Here is a 23,239-nt window from a genome sequence, read left to right as displayed (position 1 = left end):
AGAAATGACATTTGATTTTTAAATGTGCAACATCTGATCTGAAATGTGCAAAACATTTTTTTCTATTGCAGTCTTTTACTTGGAACTTGTTGCAGATGTCAAATGTGGTATTACAGAATCTTATTATATTACAGATAGAACAATTTCTGAGGCCATCAACAGATGTTATGCCTGCATAAGAAAATCATCCACAATGGAAAGTCACAAATTCATAAAAGTCATTTGTAGTATCTGTGGTTAATAGGATTTTATCTGTGTTCTATGAAGCACTACTCTTTTTAAAAATGTTTTTGCTGGTTGATGCCAAGTGTTCTGCAGGTCTTCCCTAAAAGAAACAAGAATTTAATAAAACGATCCTGAAACAATATTTCATTTTATCCCAAACCTTAACAGCTATGCACACATCTTGACCAAAGTACCTTGCCTTCTCTTGAATTTCTCTAACTTTGGTTTTGAATTCAACTCTCAGGGATCCATTGAGTTTCTCCTGGCTTCCTTCAAACATATTTAATAAACTGCCCACTGCCTTGCACATAGTATGTGTTCAGTGTTTGTTAGAACAACAAGAAGGGTTTTGCAAAATGGAATATCAATACTTTATGCAACTGACTGTCAACTGGGTTTCCACCGATGGCCTTTTCTTGTTCCCTGCCCTCATCTGAGCATTACTAGGACTGAGGAATCTCTCATCAGGCCAGTGTCCCTCCAATTCTGATGGAGTCTGGATTGTGCTGGAAAGTGAAGGAGAATTATCGCCATGGTCTTCCTCAGCAGCTCAGACGTTTCTCAGTCAGCTTGTATGCTCTGTTAACATTTATCTCCAGGCCCGAGGGGTCAGGTCAATTATATAGAAGTCCAAGCTAGTGAGAGGAATGGAAATGATGAGGCTTGAAAATTCTTCACTCTTTGTTCTTCTAATGGGTGACAGGATAATTAGTCCAAATGAGGTGCAGCCTCTCCCAGACTATATTTAGTCTAATTGCAGAGCTTTCTTTCCCCTGGAGGAGCCTTGGATCTCTCCCTGGTGGATGGTAGTGCCCGAAAGAGAACAATATCAAGCAGGCCGGCCGCAGCCACAGCGGGGCATACTCTCCCCTTCTCAGGAGGGAGGTGGGGCTAGGGCAGCTCAGCTTGTGTCCAGGATGCAGGAAATGGGGTTCAACCCCCAACTCTGCCACTGGCTAGCTGTGTAACTGAGGACCCCCGATCCCCTCTGAGCCTCGGTGTTTTGTATGTTCAATAAGCATGATAATCTCTACCTCACAGGAGAGTAATGAGGATGAAATGTGGTAACTTTTGCAAAGTGCTTTGTGAATTGCAGCTGTGTGACATAAATGTGGGTGGACTGCCATAAATAACAGAAAAACCCAGATTTCCCCCTTCTTCTCAAAGGGCCAGTACCTGTTTAACCTTGACATGTGAGGCTCTGTCACACTTAAGAGGAGAGTCTGCCATCACCTTCGCTCCCTTCCTCCTCCTGAGACCACTGTTTCCAACCCTTAAGCACATGGTTAATGCTAAAAAAAAAAAAAAAAAAAAGTGATTGCCAGTATTACTATTTGCAATTAAAATAGAAGTATTGATTCAGCAAAGAGAAGAGACACAGTGTTGTGTTAGTCCATTTTGTGCTGCGATAACAAAATGCCTGAGCCTGGGTAATTAATAAAGGAAAGAAACTTACTTCTCACACTCCTGGGATCTGGGAAGCCCAAGGTCAAGGCACCACCATCTAGTATGGGTCTTCCGGCTGTGTCCTCACATGGCGGAAAGCAGAAGGGCAAGAGAGAGCAAACCCCCTCCCACAAGCCTCACCCTTTTTAACTTTTATTTTTTTCAGGACACAAGGTCTTGCTCTGCCACCCAGACTGGAGTGCAGTGGCGCCATCATAGCTCACTGTATCCTCAAACTTCTGGGCTCAGGCAGTCCTCCTGCTTCAGCCTCAGGAGTAGCTAGGACTATAGGTGTGTGCCACCATCCCCAGCTACATTTCCAATATTTTTTGTGTGTGTGTGGAGATGGGGTCTCACTATGTTGCCCCGGCTGGTTTCAAACTCCTGGCCTCAACCAATTCTCTCACCTTGGCTTCCTAAAGTGCTGGGATTACAGGCATGAGCCAGCATGCCAGGCCCCATTTTCATAATAAAGCAGCATTTATCCATTCATAAGGGTGGAGCCTTCATAACCTAACAACACCCTAAAAGCCCCTACCTCCCAACCATTGTTGTACTGGGGAATACATTTCCAACACATGAATTTGGGGGCACACATGCAGACCATAGCAATAGTATACTGAATTGTTTAAATGTACATACTTGCAAATAAATTGAGAAGAGGTAATGTTTAGAGAAGCATTTTTTTCATTCACAATAGGAACGCCTAAAAGAATATAACATTGATATGCCTTTATCTGCTCAGCTATAAGTTTATGTATGAATTTAATCATTTTAATATAGTTTGACATTAAAGTATTTAACTTTTCCCTCTCTGAGATGACTTCCTTCCCCTTCTTGAATTCTGTTTGTCCTGTTTCCCCACCTCTCAAATGTAAAAAAAAAGAATTTGAAAATTACAAATGAATTATATTGAATTAGACATATATTTACTGAACCCCTAGTATGCAGAACTAAAAAAAGACGATTGAAACATATGGGTTTTCCCCTCCAACTCATCCTTGTCATAATACTCCAGTGACAACATACACATTCAGAAGCATTCATTACCAAGGCTCTCAGCGTTTTAAACATTTCCTTTAACATCCTTAACAGTGCTGATCCAGCTGAGGTAATAAGGTGCTTTTCCTTCTCAGTGATTCGTCCTGCACCCTGCCAAACCTTTCAGTCAAACAATGAGGTCGAAGCTTACTGTCCCAAGGAAAGAGGATGGACATTGGCTAAAACAAAGACATTATGGCTCAGCTTCGTGCTTCAACCAGACTTTTTTTTTCTTTTCATTATACTTTAAGTTCTAGGGTACATGTACACAACGTGCAGGTTTGATATATAGGTATACATGTGCCATGTTGGTTTGCTGCACCCATTAACTCATCATTTACATTAGGTATTTTTCCTAATGCTACCCCTCCCTCTGCCCCCGACCCCAACAGGTCCCGGTGTGTGATGTTCCCTGCCCTGTGTCCAAGTGTTCTCATTGTTCAATTCCCACCTATGAGTAAGAACATGCAGTGTTTGGTTTTCTGTCCTTGTGATAGTTTGCTGAGAATGATGGTTTCCAGCTTCATCCATGTCCCTGCAAAGGGCATGAACTCATCTTTTTTTTATGGCTGCATAGTATTCCACGGTGTATATGTGCCACATTTTCTTATCCCAGTCTATCATTGATGGACATTTGGGTTGGTTCCAAGTTTTTGCTATTGTGAATAGTACCGCAATAAACATACGTGTGCATGTGTCAACCAGACTTTTTTAAAGTCCATAGTGAGACAATTGTCTTGAAAGCTAGGTTTTTTTGAGAAAGAGCTATTTCTTAGAAACCCTAAAGCTGGGTTTCTACATATGAAGAAATAAAGCCTCTTAGAGGACTATAATAAAGAATAAACCAGAGAGAGTAGGAAGCATAGATTTGTGCCACGCATGGAGGAGAAAGTCCTTCCACCAGAGAGGAAAGGATCTGGGGACAAAAAAAGAGAAGGGCAGGAATTTAGGTGCAAGGACTGTTGGCTGACCTGTGTCAAAACTGCAATAGTGAAATACTCACATGAGTATGGGTTGATCCAAGAATATCAAGGCTAGTGTCCTTATTCCCCACACTCAGTGTGGGGATACTAATTGCAAGGCTCAGATAAACTGTGGTATTGGACTGACAGAGTAGCAATGGCTGAGAGAGGTGCCTCAGCAGGTGGGCCTGGAGTGTAGTGTAGCCCCATCAAATACTTTATAATCCAGAGCAGGGTAGAGCAGCGTTCTCAAACTTTCTGGTCTCAAGAAGGCAGACTAAGTGTCTACTGAGCCTGTTTCTCTAGGGAATGGTTTTTGGATTCAGGATACAATATCAAATATATATATGTGTGTGTGTGTGTGTGTGTGTGTGTGTATGTGTGTGTGTATGTGTAATTTCAGTATTTTTGATTCCTCAAAAAGTTTTAAAGTGTTGGGAAACTGTCTAGCTCATGGTGGTGGATATATAGTTCCCCCCAATGTTTTACTTTAAAGTTCAAATTTTAACATTGCCAACAAATACTGTCAATTACTGTGTTTTTTTGTTTGTTTGTTTTTTGAGGTGGAGTCTCACTCTGTTGCCCAGGCTGGAGTGCAGTGGTGCGATCTTGGCTCACTGCAACCTCTGCCTCCCGGATTCGAGTGATTTTCCTGCCTCAGCCTCCCAAGTAGCTGGGATTACAGGCATGCGCCACCACACCCAGCTAATTTTTTGTATTTTTTTAGTAGAAACGGGGTTTCGCTATGTTGGCCAGGCTGGTCTAGAACTCCTGACCTCAGGTGATCCACCTGCCTCGGCCTTCCAAAGTGCTAGGATTACAGGCGTGAGCCACCGCACCTGGACAGTCAATTGTTCTTAAGTGACAGGCTCACTTTGTTCATTTTCCAGGAAATCCCCAAATCTGAACAACCATAGTCAGTCCTTCTCTTAAGCAGTGTTCCATGAAAAAAGCACTAGCTCAGCTCATGATTCAACCACACAAATACTTTTTCTGTTACTATACCTTAATATGCAGTGAGAGTGTTTTATGTATGAACTCCCCATTTTGTCATACATACAGAAATGACAGGAAGTGGGGTTGAGATTTAGCACATTTTGGCTGGGTGCAGTAGCTCATGCTTGTAATCCCAGCACTTTGGGAGGCCGAGGTAGGCGGATCACGAGGTCAGAAGATCAAAACCATCCTGGCTAACACGGTGAAACCCTGTCTCTACTGAAAATAGAAAAAATTAGCCGGGTGTGGTAGTGGGCGCCTGTATTCCCAGCTACTCGGGAGGCTGAGGCAGGAGAATGGCGTGAAACCGGGAGGCGGAGCTTGCAGTGAGCTGAGATCGTGCCACTGCACTCCAGCCTGGACAACAGAGTGAGACTCCGTCTCAAATAAATAAACAAATAAATAAAAATAAAAGAGATTTAGCAGATTTTTAAAAAATGTTTATTCTAATAAACCATTTTAAAATGGAACTTACAACGTATTTTGAACTGAAAAGAAATGAAGCAACAGCATCTGAGAATGGTTGAGATGCTGTGAAAGCAGTACTTGGGGGAAAATTTATAGTACTAAGCACCTATATTAGAAAAGAAGAAAGGCCTCGAATTAATAACATCAGCTTCCAAATTAAACACTGGACAAAGAAGAATTAAACCTAAAGTAAGCAAAATAAATGAAACACAGTGAGTATCAGAGTGAAAATCAGTGGAACAGAAAACAGAAAACCAATACAGAAAATCAGTGAATCCAAAGCTGGTTTAATATCCTGATGTCAATCCATGTAATTCATCATAGTAACAGACTGAAAAAGTAAACCATATCGTATCAATAGATGCAGAAAAAGCAGCTGACAAAATCCAACATCCCTTCCTGATTAAAAAACAGTAAAAAACTCAGCACATAATAGAACAAAAACTTCCGCAGCCTGATAAAGGGCATCTAGGAAAAACCTACGGCTAACATCATACTTAACATGAAATACTAAATGCTTTCTCCATAAGATCAGAACAAGGATGCCCACTCTCTCCACATCTTTTCAACATAGTACTGGAGGTTACAGCCAGAGCAGTAAGGCAGAAGGAGAAAAGTTATCCAGAATAAAACTGTCTTTGGAGATGACACTGTTATCTGTGTAGAAAATCCAATGGAATGTTCAAAGAAGCCAGAAAATCCAATACGTGAGTTTAGCGACGTAGTAGGATACAAAATAAGTACAAGAATATAAATCGATTGTTTGTAACAATTAACATTCAGAAAATGAGTGTTAAATTTTAAAATTGAAATTTAAAAAAATTTTATAGCATCATTTAAAATATTAAAATGTAGAGTTAAATCTCACAAAAGATGTGTAAGACCTATTTACTGAAACCTATGACATTGCTTAGAGAAATTAAAGCATATACAAATAGAAAGATGGATGGATTGAACAATATTGCTCAGATCTCAATTGTCCCCAATTGATGTATTGTGTAAAAATAATCCCAATCAAAATTACATTTTTTGTAGCGACTGATAAGCTGCAAAGACTTAACACAGCCTAACCAATTTTGTAAATGAAGAACAAAGTTGGAGGACTAACACTACCTAATTTTAAGATTTATTTATAAAGCTACAGTAATTAAGACAATGTGGTGATGGTTCAAAGATATACAAATATGGACGGTGTGGTGGCTCACATCTGTAATCCCAGCACTTTGGGAGGCCGAGGTGGACGGATCACGGGTTCAGGAATTCAAGAATAGCCTGGCCAACATGGTGAAACCCCGTCTCTACTAAAAATACAAAAATTAGCCAGGCATGGTGGCGCGTGCCTGTAATCCGTTATTTGGGAGGCTGAGGCAGGAGAATTGCTTTAACTGGGACCTGGGAGGTGGAGGTTGCAGTGAGCTGTGTTCGTGCCACTGCACTCCAGCCTGGGTTACAGAGGGAGACTCTGTCTCAAAACAACAACGATATACAAATATATCGGTGGACCAGAAGAGTCCAAAAATAGACACACACACATATACAAAACTGATTTTCAACAGAGATGTGGAAGTCATTCAGTGGAAAAATGATAGTCTTTTTAAATGTGATAGAACAATTGGATATTAACATGCAAAGAACTTTGATCTGTCTCTCTTACCATATACAAAAACTCATGAACACTTCGTGAAAGAAGATATATGGATAGCAAATAAGCACGTGAAAAGATGTTCAGCAACATTAGTCACCAAGGAGATACCACCACAGTCCCGTTAAAGTGGCTAAAACACTGACCCCCATGTTGACGAGGAAATGGAAGGACTGGATCTCCCATACCGTTTGTGGGAATGTAAAATAGTACAACTTTGGAAAATAGTTTAGCCATTTCCTAAAAAGTTAAGCATATACCTACCTATATCCAGCCATTCTACTCTTAGGTATTTCACCAAGAGATATGAAAGCATATTTCTATACGAAATCTTGTGCAAAGCAGCTTTATTTGTAATGATGAACGACTAGAAATAACTCGTGTCCATCAACAGATGAACTGTGGTATATCCATACACCACTACTCAGCAACACAAAGGAATGAACCATTCATACATGTGACAACACAGATGAATGTCAAAGTAATTGATCTGAGTGAAAGAAGCCAGCCCCTCCAACCAATAAAAGAGCACATACTGTAGGATTCCATTTATATAACATTTTAGAAAATGCAAACTTATAGTGACAGAGAGATCAATGGCTGCCTGGGATGGTGTGAGGGAGGGTCAGGAGAAACACGACACTTCGGCGGGTGGTGGATATGTTATCATGATTGTGGTGGTGAAACATGGCAATATTTATCATATTGTACACTTTATGTACAGTTTGTTCAAAATCAATTATACTTTTTTGAAATGGAGTGTTGCTCTCATCACCCAAGCTGGAGTGCAATGGCGTGATCTCAGCGCACTGCAACCTCCACCTCCCAGGTTCAAGTGATTCTCCTGCCTCAGCCTCCCAAGTAGCTGGGATCACAGCGCCCACCACCACACCTAGCTACTTTTTTTGTACTTTTAGTAGAGATGAGTTTCACCGTATTGGCCAGGCTGGTCTCGAACTCCTGACCTCAGGTAATCCACCCGCCTCGGCCTCCCAAAGTGCTGAGATTATAGGTGTGAGCCACCGTGCCCAGGCCAAAATCAATTGCACTTTTAACTGTTAAAAATTAAACCACAGAACTTAGGAGAACTTAGGAAAAGAAAGGGGGTTAGATGTCTTTATAACTTTTGTGTAGGCTAATGGGCTTTTTTACTGGAGACAAGGTCTTGCTGTGTCACCCAGGCTGGAGTACAGTGGGTCAGTGATAGCTCACTGTATCCTTGAATTCCTAGGCTGAAAAGATCTTCCTGCCTTAGCCTCCCAGATAGCTGGGACTATAGGTGTGCACCACTATGCCTGGATGATTTCTTATTTTTGTAGAGATGGGGTCTGTGTTCCCTAGGCTAGTCTTGAACTCCTGGTCTCACACAATCCCACCTTGTGGGTCAGATCCCACATTCTGGGTTCCTGGTTGTACTGGATGTTCTAGTTGGTTCCATTTTCGGCTGCAGCTTCTTAGGTCCAATGACACTTTTCCAAGTCACTGCAAAATGGTCTCTAAGAGCCTTGCTTCCTTCGAAGACACATGGCTGGTTTTTACATCACTACTAGTTTCTCTAGACTTTTTCTTAACTGCTGGTTATTTCCTTAAACAAACTGCTTTTAATTTAGCCTTTTCAGCTTGTTCAGAGAAGAAAATGTTTTCTCTATCCACTTGGTTTTCTTTAAAAAAAAAAAGTGGTAAAATATACATTAAACTTATTAACAATTTTTAAAGCATACAGGTCTGTGGCATTAAGTACATTCACAATGTTGTGCATCCATCACCACTGTCCGTCTCCAGAACTTAATCTTTCCCAATGGAAATTCTGTACTAACATTAACTCCCCAATCCTTCCTGACTCCCCAGCCCCCCGATAACCAGCATTCTAGTGTCTCCAAGAATTTGGCTAGATACCTGATATAAATGGAATCATACAATGTTTGTCCTTTTGTCTATTTCACTTAGCATGTCTTCAAGGCTTATCCATGTTGTAGCATGACAGCATTTTCTTTTTTATAAGGCTAATATTCATTTTGTTTATCCATTTGTCAATGAACATTTGAGTTGCTTCTACCTTATGACTGTGAACAATGCTAAAAACATTGACATACAAATGTGTTCACGTCCCTGCTTCCACTTCTTTGAGGTGTATACCTAGAAATGGAATTGCTGGATCACATAATTAATTTTTTGAGTATGGTTTAACCACCATACTGTTATCCAAAATGGCTGTATTTAACATTTTCACCAGCAATGCACAAGGCCCTTTGTGCAATTCCAGTCTTTTGCCCATTTTTTGTTTTCGAGTTCTTTATGTATTTTCAATATTATCAGATAAATGACTTGCAAATATATATATCCTCCCATTCTGTGAAATGTCCTTTGAAGCACAATTTAAAAACCGTTTTATCTATTTTTCTTTTGCTGTCCATGCTTTTGGCGTAACATTCAAGAAATCATTGTCAAATCCAATTGTGAAACTCTCCGTTTTCTTCTAAGACTTTCATAATTTTCCCCGAGTTAATTTTTGTATATTGTGTAAGGGTCCAACTTCATTCTTTTGCATGTGGATATCACATTTTCCCAACAGCACTTGTTGAAGACTGCTCCTTCCCCATTGACTGAGCTTGGCGCTCATGTTGAAAATCACTTGACCATGTATGTGAGCAGTTATTTCTGGGCTATTGTATTCCATTGGTTTATATGTCTGTCTTTATGCCAGGACCACACCTTTGTGATTACTGCAGCTTTGTAGTATGGGTTTCCTTTTCATTTCTGAAAGATACACTGTCTGGCTCATGTTGAATTCTTAAACCCCCTTTGTTTTCTGACAAGATTAGCACTCTCTGTAATACCAACTTTAGTTAGGACCCAGGGACAGCTGTGCACAGAGGACTAGATAACAAGCAGGTAAGCCATTCCACATGGTGTCTGCTTTCTTTGGAAAAGAAAAGGCATAGTCGCTAGAGTAAAACTGTATGCCTTTATTCAACATAGAATGAGTCAGTAAAATATGGTTTGTCTATGTGCAGAAACATACATTCAACTTCGAAGAAGGTTGTTTTTATACGACCAATGAAACAGCCTAAAAGTGACAGGAAAGAAGACGATAGTGAGGAGCTAAAAGGCAGAGTTTATTTGTCAAAGTGCTAAGGCCTATGCGCACAAAGATTTTAAGTGAATAAGAATTACATAGGGTAATTTCTTCCATTCCGACTTCTCTTAGTGCTGGTGAAGGGTGCAATGCAGTCACAGAATTAAGACAGGTTTTTTTTCTAAAAAAAATAGGTCAAAGCACTTACAGCTAAGTGTTTTTTTTTTCTTTCAAATTTCTAGAGTTTCATTTATGTTCTCTAGATCTTTCATGGATTCTAGAAATTTTGTGAATTCTCCGAGAACTTGCTCTTTAATCAGTACTTTATTATTAGAGAATAAATTAAGATGTTTGTCCCAACCTAGAATCTGTCTCCTTATCTAACAAAGGGGTAACCAAATCCAAGACTCTGGAAGCATCTGATTAACTTAAAATGTGTGCAAAGTGATTATATGTAGGTTAAGCTGGGGTCACTACTGAAGAAGTCTCCAAACTACTGAAACTTGCCTGAAAATCTAAAATGAAAAGAACTGCTGACTTCGGGTCAAAGCCCAACTCTATTATAATTTCCAAGCTCTAGGTATCTGAAGACATTAGATTCTGTTTTTTAAAAGAATGTAAAATTTTATGTATGATACTTTCCATAGGAAAGACATAAACTTTGTGTAAAATAGTTCTAAAGTATCTTCAGATATTTTGGTAACATTTAATGCACTGCTTTCTAATTGGGCTAATTTGAATCTTAAATATTTTGAGAATCCCTGATTAAACTTAATAAAAGTATTGACTCAAGTTGGTCTAATATAGTGTTTAGGAAGCCAAGTTCCATTTCACTTAACAGACGGAGGTGCACAGCCCTAAATCCTGATTAGTGGCAAAAGCCACCACAGTTCAATAGAAAACTATTCCTTATCCCACAGAATGTCTCAAATCAAACTCCAGGTTACACTCATGGCAATTCAACATTACATTAAGTGAATCTAAAATCTTAAAAAGAAATCTCTCAAAAATGGAATAAGCTACTTAATTCAAAGTTTACTTATATCCATTTAAAACCAAATTCCAGGTTATCTTTCTTCTCCCTAAGGCATCCTCTAGGTTTTACAATTAAGAAGAAAATCAGGATTTTTAAAAATTCCCTTTAGGTTCTTTTGGGTTTGAAGAAGCACGAAAAGCGAGGTTGAAGTTACTTTTCAGGAAAACCCACTATTTAGCCACAGCCCATCTCCAAGTTGATCCTTTCTGGCTCTTTTCCTGGTTTTGCTTTTTCTTCCTGTTACAAGATCTCCTTCCAGGGAATGCCTTTTTAGGTTAAGGCAGAAAGTTACATGGAAGTACAGAGTCTATACAGTCTCTATGAAAAACAAAAACAAAACCCAATCTATTATTAAATGTTACCAAGTATTAGGAAAACTGAGGACACTCATCCTCCTGGTTCCTGGACAGAGACTACGTTACATAGTGGAATACACCAAATTCTTCTTTAAAAAGCACTCGAGTCCTGCTGAAGCCCTTTTTAATTCAAGTTGTGACTTAAGAGAAAAAAGGAAAAGCCACTTCTACATTAGAATAGAAAAGGACACAAAAGTAATTTTATCCATTATGGAGAAAAACTGGGATGCAACAATTCCAAATGAAGAGATACAGTTACTTATCATCTATAAGATGAAAATCATGTTTTAAGAAAAATTCCCTTTAGCTTCTTTTAGGTTTGAACAGTGACAGGAAAGCTGCATTATTTACCCAACTGTATTTGAAAGGGTTAGTTTAACAAAACACTAACTTACTGACCTAAATTAACTACTGACAGAGATTGCTGTTGGCCTGCTTCTAATTTAGATGTTAAGAGACTTCTTGAAATTTCTATAGACAACTTTAGCTATTCCAACAATACTTCTCAAAAAAGGTGCATTTTATTAATATGGCTCCTCATTTCCACACTTTTTTCATCTAGGGACCTTCTTTCTTCATGTATTTGCCACTACTGTGTCCAGTGTCTCAAACACTTCCATTTCATAACTCATTTAAATTTTCAACCTATCTTGGGAAAAAGGTAGTATTACTCCTTGAGCCTAGAACTAAAAACATGCTGCATAGTCACTACTTTAGGAAAACCTTTCTGCAACTTACATGACTATTTTTGCTTACCTTTGCATAACCAGCACTTTAGTGCCTAGTGCACAGTAGGTGCTCTATAAATACTTGAATTAGTAAATAACATGATTTGTACATAAAAAGTTACCAGACTTCTAAAGACCAGCTGAGGTCAAGTAGTCTCAGAAGCAATGAACACGGGTTTCTGACTCAGTGAAGTAAATAAAGGGTAGCTGGGGATCCAGGTTGAAGCTGCCTTGTCTTCTGGTATGTTGCCTTCTCCCTCAGCTGCAGACCAACTCTACTTGCAGGCACCCATGTCATCACCTGAATATAAATTTATCTTCCCACAAGATAGGAGACCCATCTAAATAATGATAAATATGTACCAGAAATAGGGAATCAATCTTTGTAAATGGTCATTATGGATTAGTTTATACACATTTAAATATTTTACCTTCATTCTTATTATATATGGAAATTATGAAGATGCTGATGTCCCCTGAGACTTAAGAAGTTTCCTTTAGAAACAGCACATTTTCAGCTAAGATCTAGACTGCTGTTCTCTTGGAAGGCTGAATTATCTCCAACGTCTTGGGACAACCCAGATATCTGACATTCCAGTATTTGAAAAATAAAAACTGTCTTTTAAAAAGCCAATGTATCCTTACATTAACTTCCAAAATATATTTTTTCTTTTCAGTGAAAGTAACCACAGCTGGGCAATTATGGGAACTAGTGAACTACAATAAAAAGTCAGTTTTATGGGTCATCAAGATACACTCTCGCAAATCTGACCTTAACAATTTTTCTTTTAGGTCATCAATGATTCGATACATTATTCATTTGTTAAAAAATGGGCTATATACTTTTCTTTTTAAAGACGATGTAGGCACCATTTTGCTCCTATCATATCCTAAAATCAAGTATTTACTTTGCAGCCACAAAATGAGTTCTCGTGGATTAGACAGCAATCTCGGTATGGGCACATAGACAACCTCTCCTACCAACTGGCTCAGACCTCATTTCCATAGCTACCCTTCCTGACCCAGAGGAGTTCAAAATTCAAGTGTCAAATGCTGAAACAGAACCTAATCAAGGCACAGGTGTTTCTCTTCACATTATTTTCCTTGCTCTTTGACCTCTCCAGATTAGACGGGCAGGAAGGACATGACTGGCTATGAAACTCACTTCTGAGAGAACTGGGAAACGGAAAAAAAAAATTTCTATCATCTTCAAGAAACTATTTCTTCACACTCCCCTAAGGCCTGGAAAGTGGTGGCAGTAAATGTCAACCACTGTGGAGAAAGGAAAACCTATTTTTCCCCCCGAGATATTTCCTTACCATTCTTTGATTTAGGAGCAAACAATGGGCACATTAATAAAGAGGCTGCACCGCATTTCTTCACTTTTCCAGTAATGTTAGGGGGTTAGGAGACAAAACAGATTAAGGGAGAAAACATGGAGACAGACAGATAAGGAAAATTTAATCAGTTTTACTTAAATTCCAAAAGAAATACACTACCCTGATTTATCACCAAGTTCCTCATTTTACTCTCTTCCATACAATCTGTGGGAACCATCCCATAGGAGTATAAGGCAGTAACTGAGGACTCTTACCCACGCCACTCTCAGATGTATGTCAAACCTCAAGATTCACCAAAAAACTCCAAGGTTTTTATTTTCACTTTTAATGATCTTTTACTTAATAATAAAATGAAAAATAAGAATATAGGAATACATACAATCTATATACATATATTTATTGCAAATACTTAAAATTCTTATGTAAAATGATTTTCTATATTTGTGAAAAAATATGACTTTTTAAATGGTGTTGACACCAACTTCTCTGTACATACCCTCAATTCCAATGTTAACAATTCCTTTAAAAAGGCAAAAGACACAAAAGTTTAGCATTTACCAAACCAGTCTGTACAAACCTTACAGCCAGAAGGGAAAAAAATAGCTTGTGGTAAATAAGTCAATTTTCTTTTAAAATAAAAAATAAACCCCAAAACTATTCCCCTTATTGCATTTTTCTGAAATAATCTGAGTGTCTTTAGAGTAACTTCCTTTGAAATAATTTGTGCCTTAACAGTGAGGTCCTACATCAAACATACCATATATGAGAAATTCAAAGTCTTCCACTGTCACTTTTTACAGATATTAAAATATATATTACTTAAAATATATTACTGGAAAGCTATTTTTAAAATTGATCTTCAATAGTTGTATCAAATGTAAAGCATTAAAAAAAATAAAGTAACCAAGAATCTACGAAGCTATTGCTTCAACTTTAGGAAATGTTTTACCTACTGTTCTCTTTCAATAGGTTTGTAGGTATTGAAACATGGTAGGAAAGGCCCCTGCCTATCACCATGTTTCTCAAAGTCTCTTTGGACTATTCTATAAATTGAGCTGAAAACTACCCTTGGCCAAGTTACTTACTTAGCACACTGTTGTAAGGAGATGGGGAGACTTTTCCCTCCTTGCTATGATGTGAAACCTCTAGGTCAAAGAGAAAACACTCTGGCACTGCTCACTGACAGTGAGTTCTAGAAATAAACAGCAGTGTAATGACCAGAGAAGTCTCCCCACTCCTCAACCCCATTATAGCAAATCACTTCACCAGAGAGTTATTTATGGCTCTCTAAGGTGGAGAAAGGCAATAATAAGCAACAGAATGTTAACTATCAGGTCATTAATATGTATGACTTTGCACCTTCACCTGGAAGGCAATGAGGTCTTCCTTTGGCTATTTAAATCTGAGATAAGCTCTAAAACATGTACATCAGTACATGTATGCCTTCACAGCCCAATAAGTATGCTCTCTCCACCCCAAGTTTCCCATTTGCCAGCTCTTATTCTTAGAAATGTTACATGAAATACCACAGATAGCTTCAGTATCTTGAGCATAGGGGTTATGGAACAAGTAGGACAAACAACTCCAGGCTATCTGGCTTTATTTTCTGTTTAATAGGATGGAGAATTCTAATTCTCCAAAATTATTTAAGATTCAGGGAGACTTCTTTACTACACAACTTAGAATCTTTATAAACAAGACTGAGGCTATATTATTGATGCTATCTCCTGGGGTGACCTGCAGTGGAGGACATCTGAAGGCTAGATGGGGGTGCACGGGAGGCATATGCATCAGGCATAATGCCTGACTAGTCACTGGAAATGATGCCAGGTCATACCCTAAGAATAAGCTCAGCATTTATTAAAACTTTTCAGATTGGGATGAAAGGTAAAACAACTCAAAAAACTAAGGTAAAGATTGCTTTAAAGGTGCTGCTGGAGTACCATACTAATAAAGGTTTTGTTTCTACTGCTTCATTTTCTAAAAGGCCAGATTGTAATGTGTTTTTTTTTTTTTAATTTTTCTGTTCAGCTTTTAAGATGAATGGCTTTCCACTTGAAACCTCTGTGTTGAAACCAACTGATAAATAGACTGGTATTCAAGTTACTACCCAACTGAGAGAACTTAACTGTTCTCTCGTCTGGTCAAGATTGAGGCAGTGTATCTAGTTGGCAATATCTGTTTTAGGAGTATTCCTAAATGCAAATATTCAGCTGAGTATTATTTGTTAAGATAATCTAGTGAACAGCAATGTTTAGGACCTATCTATAAGAGCCTGGGTCAAGATGAAGAGGCACAATATGGTTTGCTCTCTAAACGGACTTAAAAATCCCTGATACCTTTCCTCCTTTCCTAGTTATAGTCTGTTCATCCTTAAGTTAAGGGTAGCACAGAGGAAAACCTTTCTGACAGGAAAAAGGTAAAGCAGAAAAATCACTTTCATCAATCCAAACTGGTAACTGACATTTAGCATGGAGTCAATTCCAAAACTCTCAACCTCTTCCAGCATGCAGACCAGCCCTCGGCCCTGGCACTAAGGTGGAGTGAACGGGTAGGGCAGGGAGAGTTCTATGCAGCAACAGGTCTCTTTAAACCCTTCTTGGATTGCCCAAAGTACTGAATATTTGGGAGCACCATTATTTCTGTTTTCTACTGGTTCTTGGCTTGAAAATATACTCCTTATCCCCAATCCTTGCAGCCTTCTTATCTCTTAGCTGTGTGTGCTGGAAGAAAGGAGAAAGATGGACAGACATATCGTTCTGGCTGAAGCTGGAACACAGATATTAATCCTATATTGGCCTTGGGCCACAAAAAAGCCAGAAGTGAAAAGTGAAAAACAGTGAAGTGAGTTTCTTACGGAGAGGAGCGGAGCAGGGGCTGTGGGAAAGCATAGAAGAGTGTGTGATGTGGGGGTGGGGTGGGCAGTGATGGGTAGTAGAACGGGGGCAAAACAGAGATTATTATTGCCCATTTTCTCCTAATCTGGAATGTGACTTAACAAGTTTAAACTGTTCTGCATTTTGTAAATATCACATCCTGAATATGAAGGACAAATACAACTGTACTATGTTGCATTAACATTTGTACTTTACCCATTCCAAATTAGGAGACTTGAAATCAATATGCAAATGATGCAAATTGACACTCCCCCATTTAATACAAAATTCTGTTAAACTGCAGGTTTATTTTAATGTTCCTTAACCATGACCTGAATATTATGTACTCACAATTTCTTCAGTCACTAGAGAAGGATTTAAAAACAAAAAAGGAAACAAGAAAGAAAAAGAAACAAAAACAAGCAACCAAAAAACCTTTAGGGCTCATTTTCCTTCCTTTCCAGATGTTCCCTTAGCCATTCAGAAGCCCCTTTCCATTAGAAATTTCTAGTGCTCAGACAGCAGTAATCCAAACAAGGGCTATATTTTCTAAAACAGGAAAAGTGTCTTGTATTGTGTATGTGTGTGTACATACACGTATGTGTAAAGTAAGATATAAGAAGATGATGTCATCCTGTTCAGATGCCTGGGAGGTCAAAACAGGTTGAACAGAATGAACAAATGTGGCATTGGTGAGCTTTTCTACCGGCAACAGCAGCTGACTATCTAGCACTAGGTTAACAGGTTGGGAGAGAAGAGGAAAAGAGAAGCGACCTTGTTCTAGTGTCAAAACTGTTTTCCAAAGTTCTTTACGTTCAATTTAACAGTTTCTGTGGTTTCACTCCCCTTGCTCAACAAGATGTAGCTCAAATCACCCAATCACTAACACTTTCCTGTTCATTTTATATGAGTATTTCAAAATTGTTAGTTACCACGAATGACTAAGTGCGGGGATAGGGTATTTTTGCTGGAATTGTTGCACTGCACAGCCTGTAACAACACAGGGGGTCCCAGAGAGGCACACCCTTCACGGACTACATTCACTGTCTCAGGGCAGGGGGTGGGATTAGGGAACAGCAGGGATCCACAAATTCCAAGCAGATTGCTTGGCAACAGTACCAGTAACTAGTAACTAGTACAGTAGAAGCCAAGAACCAAGTCAGGGCTTTCAGGGTCTGAAACACTACCTGTGAAATGAATTCCTTACCAAAAATTTCAATTTAAGAAGATTCCACCTAAGGTAAAGGGACTGAGTAAAACCCTGAATCCAAGTCCTGCAAAGGCTGAATAATCTATGAATAACCTGCGGCCAGACTGTCCAGACAAAATCAGTGTGAATGGTCATTTCTTTAGACCATTCCTTCACTTTCCTTTTCCTAGCTTCCTAGGAAATGTCAGAAGGGAGACAGCTTCCTTTTACCATGCCGGCATTAAACTTTTCTCAGTCACAAGTAGTAGAACATTAATCTGAATTCAAAGTAATACATTATTACCTAAACACTTGGAAAAATAATGTTAAACAAAATGTGACATATTTACATGATTTTGTAAGTGCAAACTTGTCACAAATTCACAAAGTCTTGCTTGACTTAGACTTACTATACAAGGTGCTCTTCCTCTAAAATGTAAAAAATCTGTACTTTGTATTCCTGATTAAGTAACATTTGTCTCTGAAGACAACTGAAACCTACTTGTTTATTTCTGTGATTCCAAAAGGACGCAAAAAACCCAACTGGTCAACCCTTCCCTTCCCCCTCCTTTACAGTGTATCTCTTTCTAGTCTCATTACCGAACGACAAGGCAGGAGACGCACAGTTTGGAGGGGCCGATGCAATCATCATGGCAGAAAGCGCCACAGCCTTTGCACATGATCATGGCTTTCAAGCGGCAGTAACATTTCGAAGGCGTGCCCTCTATGCTGTTCTCTTCGGGGAACGCCTGAACAGGAATGGTCTGGCCATGGCTGCTGGGATTCATAGCTTGGCTAGCAGGGATGGTAGTGACAGTCACTGAAAATGACATGACATCACCTACATTGCTAGATACCTGGCTACCTGGTACAGCAGAGTTATGGTCTATGTCAGATGAGGTGGAGACATTGATCATGCCTCTATAGCTTGGCCCTATCTGGGTGGGGCTTCCATACAACTTCGGGGTTTGCAGGGGTGGAAGGAGTAGGGGCTGGTGGGTGGGGCTGTCTGCAGGCAGAGGAAGAACAGTAGAATTGAAAAGCTCGGGGCTGCTACGGATTGCCTTACCTCTCACTGCATGAGCCATCTGCTTCTGTGCTGCCTGAATTAAATCTCTGGCTAGGGTCTTTTCATCAAATGTTTGGCCTCTAGTGAACAGATAATTCTCCTTACTTAAAGTGGTTTGCTCATTCAATGGTATCTCAGCCTTCACATTCTTGCTAGCTAAGCAATCACTGGTAGATAGAGTTTCCCTGCTGTGGGGTCCTGAACTTGTGTCACCCTTGCCAGCACTCTGGGAAACCTGGGGCTCCTCTTTCACCGTGACAGATTCCTGCTCATCACCAGTACTTTCCTCATCAGTGTCATCTTCTTTGCTGCTGCTACTCTCTCCTGTTGCATTTTTACAGTCTGTATATCCCATTTTCAAGGCTTCAGTGGGGCTGCTTAGACAAAAACGGTCTTCAGGGTTTACAGAATGGGTCCTCCTAAAGCTCTCTGAGCCCCGGCCGTAGGTAGAAATATTCAGTAAGTAGTGCCCTGCCATTGCAGGTTTGGATGTCCTTCTGCCAGCAAAACCCAGCATGAACCTCTGGCTTGTGGAGATGTCTTCCAGCTGGAAACCTGAGTGAGCGAAGTTGAACTGCGAGGGCGGCACAACTGAGAGAAGATTCTGCCTCCGAACCCTCTGAATGAGAGTCTGAAGGATCTGATCTTGGGTTGCTTTACTTAGTCCTTCTTGGTATTGGTGTGTGTCAACGCTGGAGTCCCTCAGCTCCTTAGCTGAAAAGAGCTGAAGGGGCCTTGGAACCTGGGGGAGCTGCTTACTTTGCAAGGTTTTGCCCAGCTGCTGCTGCGTAGCTGGATGGGACTGTCTCTCATTAACTTCCTCTCTGGTGCTATTTTCTGTTGTGTTGGTACCTATGAGCGCTCCCATCCCCCTTTCCTCTTTTGCAGTCAGTGGAACCGTTTTCATTTCAACTTTGGTGAGAGGTTTAGGCAGAATTTGCTCCATGGGAACATCTTTGCCTTGAAGCAGCTGAGTCACTAAAGGATTATTAGCAGGGATACTAGAGGTTGGTCTTAAAGTGGGTCCATTCATGTTTAAAGAAGTTCCTGGGGTTTTAAGGCTAGAAGCTGCTGGCAAAGTGCTCGAGGGTGGAGCTGATCCAGCAGGTGCTGTAGTTGCACTGACCTGGGGTACAGGAAGCTTTTCTAAAGTGGCTGTGGTCAATAAAGATGTTAAAGGGGAGGGAGTTACAGCCACTGGCACACTAGCATCTGTCTTTGATGAGGCTGAAGGGTTGGGTATATTCTTACTAGGACCTGCTTTGAGCTCAACTGTGCCATCAGCTGCACAATGAACAGGTGAGGCACCTGAGATTAGAGCAGGACCTGTTGGAGAAGGTGCTTTCTCCTGTCTGCAACTACTGGGCCCTTGTGGATGGCTGACAGAGGCCACTGTGGCTGTTGCTCTGGTGGGGTTCAGTTTTTCATTATCCAATTTCTCTATGTGGGCTGGTGATGGGACACTTGTGCATGCTCCACTGACGGCAGGTGTTGGAGGCACTGGGGGGGTTTGCTGTAGTTGTGCTCCAGAGACACTATGAGGCTGTGCCTGGCCTGGGGTGGTCTTGGTCTCAGACTGGGGCTGAGTCTCTGGACCACAGGGTAAAAGCTCTCTCGTACCTCCCCTGCTTCCAGTTCCTGCCAGTTCCAGTGTGGGGCCCTTTCCAGTTTCACTGACTCTGTCTGAGCCTGGACTGCCTCCTCTAGCAGTCTGCCCTTCACCACCCTCTCCTGGACCTTGTCCACCCCCTGGGCCAGGTCCTGGAATGGTCCCTCCAACTGAGGCGGCTGCAGCAGCTGCGGCGGCAGCGGCAGCTGCTGCCCTCTGTGCTTTGACCAGTTGGGCTTTTGCTTTGATGTCTGCAAGAGTTCTGGCTCCTGTTCTGTTAGGACTAGTGATGGAGACTGGAAAACGAGCCCTGGGAGAGACCTGCGATGGATGAAACGGCATGGGGGAGATTCTGGAGACCGGGATCTGAAAGAAGTAGAGGGGAAAAAAACAACAGAGCTTAGTTTTCATTTGTAAGAATAACAAAACTTCATTAGCCCTCACATTTTAAAAACAGATGAACACTACAGTACCTGTGACAAACATGGGTGGTCTATGGCCGAGAGGCCAAACCTTGGAGACAGCAATACTAGTTTGTCTCTAGGGTCCTTACATCCACTTTTTCTATTGGTGCCAAAGACGACTGCTTCCACTCTCACCCCAAATCCCCACACCTCTTTTCCTATCTCAACTCCCTCCTAATGCCACTATTACAAGTGCTTATTATGATACAAAGTTTTCTATGGTATTTGCATTTTTAAAAAGTGTATTTATGTTTGAGAAAGAAGAGAAAAGCAAGCAAGCCAGCCACCCATACCACTACTGTCTTTTAGTTCTTAGCTTTACTACCAAGGTCCAGGGGGAAATACTTGCTCTTCTCTGTTCCACACACACACACACACACACACTTGGGCTGGATTATCTCAAATTACACAGGCTTCTAGATAGCACTGGAAGGAAGACAATGTGTGATCTATAGGAGCCCCCACCATGCCCATACACATAAAGGAGTATGTACATAATGTTTGCCAGCCATTCTCATCTCTGGCTGGTATTATATTTACTTGCGCAATTTTAAAATATATATGCTCTGGGTCCTATCCCAAAAAATTACAAATCAGAACCCCCAAGACCCTAGGAAGTCTTTTTTTTTTTTTTTTTTTTTTTTAGATAGGGTCTTGCTCTGTCTCCCAGGCTGGAGTGTAGTGGTGTGATCTCGGCTCACTGCAACCTCAGTCTCCTGGGTTCAAGTGATTCTTGTGCCTCTGCCACCCGAGTAGCTGGGATTACAGGTGTCGGTCACCACGTCTGGCTAACTTTTGTATTTTTAGTAGAGATGGGGTTTCACCATGTTGGCTAGGCTAGTCTTGAACTCCTGACCTCTTGTGATACACCTGCCTCGGCCTCCCAAAGTGCTGGGATTACAGGCATGAGCCACAGCACCCAGCCTGAAAAAGCCTGGCCAACACGGTGACTCCAGAGGGAGCCTCCAGCTCAAAAAAAAAAAAAAAAAAAAGTTTCTAAAAAGCTACTTGTGAGATTCTGATGTCTATCAGGTTTGAAACCATTGATTTCCTTCTTTTTTTTTGAGACAGTCTCACTCTGTCACCCAGGCTGGAGTGCAGTTGCAGAATCTCAGCTCACTGTAACCTCTGCCTCCTGGGTTCAAGTGATTCTTGTGGCTCAGCCTCCAGAGTAGCTGGGATTACAGGTGCCTGCCACCATGCCCAGCTAATTTTTTTGTATTTTTAGTAGAGATGGGGTTTCACCATGTTGGCCAGGATGGTCTCGAACTCCTGACTTCAAGTGATCCACCCACCTCGGCCTCCCAAAGTGCTGGGATTACAGGCGTGAGCCACCACGCCTGGCTGAAACCAATGGTTTTCATACCATAAAATCATCATGTCTGAAACAAATCTGCCTTCTGTCCTGAACAATACTTTGAAAGCTATTAGAGTTACTAATAATGCAACAAGATGTGGACTCTTCTAGTAACTGGTTGAGTTTAAAGGAGCAAATAACTGTTAAGATGTTCTAAAGCATTTAATTAAAAAAAAATTAACCCACTAAACCCTAAGAAAATGCATGCCATTTTTCTTAATGTTCTTAAATTAAGAATAATAAAGTCACTAAACATTTTTCATTATTTGCAATACTCATTTCTCAAAAGGTCAGTAGTCCTCAAAAACTGATTCTCTCTAATTCCGAAGTTAGAGCCATGGGACTTCATAACAGGTGTCACAGAGTATATATTTTACATCAGGAAACCTACTTAATCTCTCTAAGAGCTAAATCTATTTCACATCCAATTCGAACAAGCCTAGATAGTATATTTACTCATCACATAGCATTTTAGAGGCTGCCTACAGTAAGAAAGAAGCAGTTATTGTCCCTTATTTATATCATATGAAAGAAACTGCAGGGGAAAAAATGAAAAAAAAAAAAAAAAGATAAAACTAAAAAAGTAAATACAAGAAAAGTGTTTAGGGGAATTTATATAGGGACAAACAACTTTACATAAGAATACTCGTGAGAGTAACTCTATACCTAACAAGGCCATAGTGTACTTGACTGTGCCTGTGAATAGCTACTGCACTCCCAGCCTGGGCAACATAGTGAAAAGAACTGAAAAAAGTAAAATTATATTAACTTGGTCACAGTGGATTAAAGTTTCTGTGTAATCCCTTTGGACTAGCAGAAAGCAGACAGAATATGATGTAACCCAGCCTGTTTACAGGTGAGGAAATAGAAATGATGGGTCTTAGCAACATTTATAGCAAAACCTAAACAGTTACTCAGCTCTCAGGTCTGGAGATAAGCTGTGAATGACATTGAAGAAAAGTTTCTAATATTTTTATAAGAAAGAATAGTAAAAGTGATTATAACAAAAATCAGAATCTCTGGCGATGCATGTTAATGGTAGAAAAAAAAATAAGAAAAAACCCCCATAGATTCGTAAGTGCTAAAATCACCAATTTTAAAGAGCAATGAATTGGCCAGGCGTGGTGGCTCACACCTATAACCCTAGCACTTTGGGAGGCCGAGGCAGGTGGATCTTGAAGTCAGGAGTTCAAGACCAGCCTGGCCAACACGGTGAGACCCCTTTACAAATAATTATTTGTAAACATACAAAAATTAGCCAGGCGTCGTGGCTTAACGCCTATAATCCTAGCTACTTGGGAGGCTGAGACAGGAGAATCCCTTGAATCCGGGAGGTGGAGGCTGCAGTGAGCCAAGATT

At 40.4% G+C, this 23,239-nt stretch overlaps 1 protein-coding gene across 1 annotated transcript in view; it reads right to left on the bottom strand.

Annotated features, from left to right (window-relative positions):
* Nucleotides 1–5,405: 5,405 nt before the first annotated feature.
* The window catches only part of ASXL2 (ASXL transcriptional regulator 2), a 154,648-nt gene continuing 136,814 nt past the window's right edge, over nucleotides 5,406–23,239 (bottom strand). Inside the window, exon 13 of the mRNA XM_003827052.5 lies at nucleotides 5,406–20,425. Coding sequence (XP_003827100.1) covers nucleotides 17,978–20,425 — 2,448 coding nt within the window. The 3' untranslated portion in view covers nucleotides 5,406–17,977. The remainder of the gene's footprint in view (nucleotides 20,426–23,239) is intronic.

The sequence above is a fragment of the Pan paniscus genome, chromosome 12 (assembly GCF_029289425.2).
Source record: "Pan paniscus chromosome 12, NHGRI_mPanPan1-v2.0_pri, whole genome shotgun sequence".
In the NCBI taxonomy this organism is placed as follows: Eukaryota; Metazoa; Chordata; class Mammalia; order Primates; family Hominidae; genus Pan; species Pan paniscus.
This window is presented reverse-complemented; position numbering and strand designations above follow the sequence as displayed.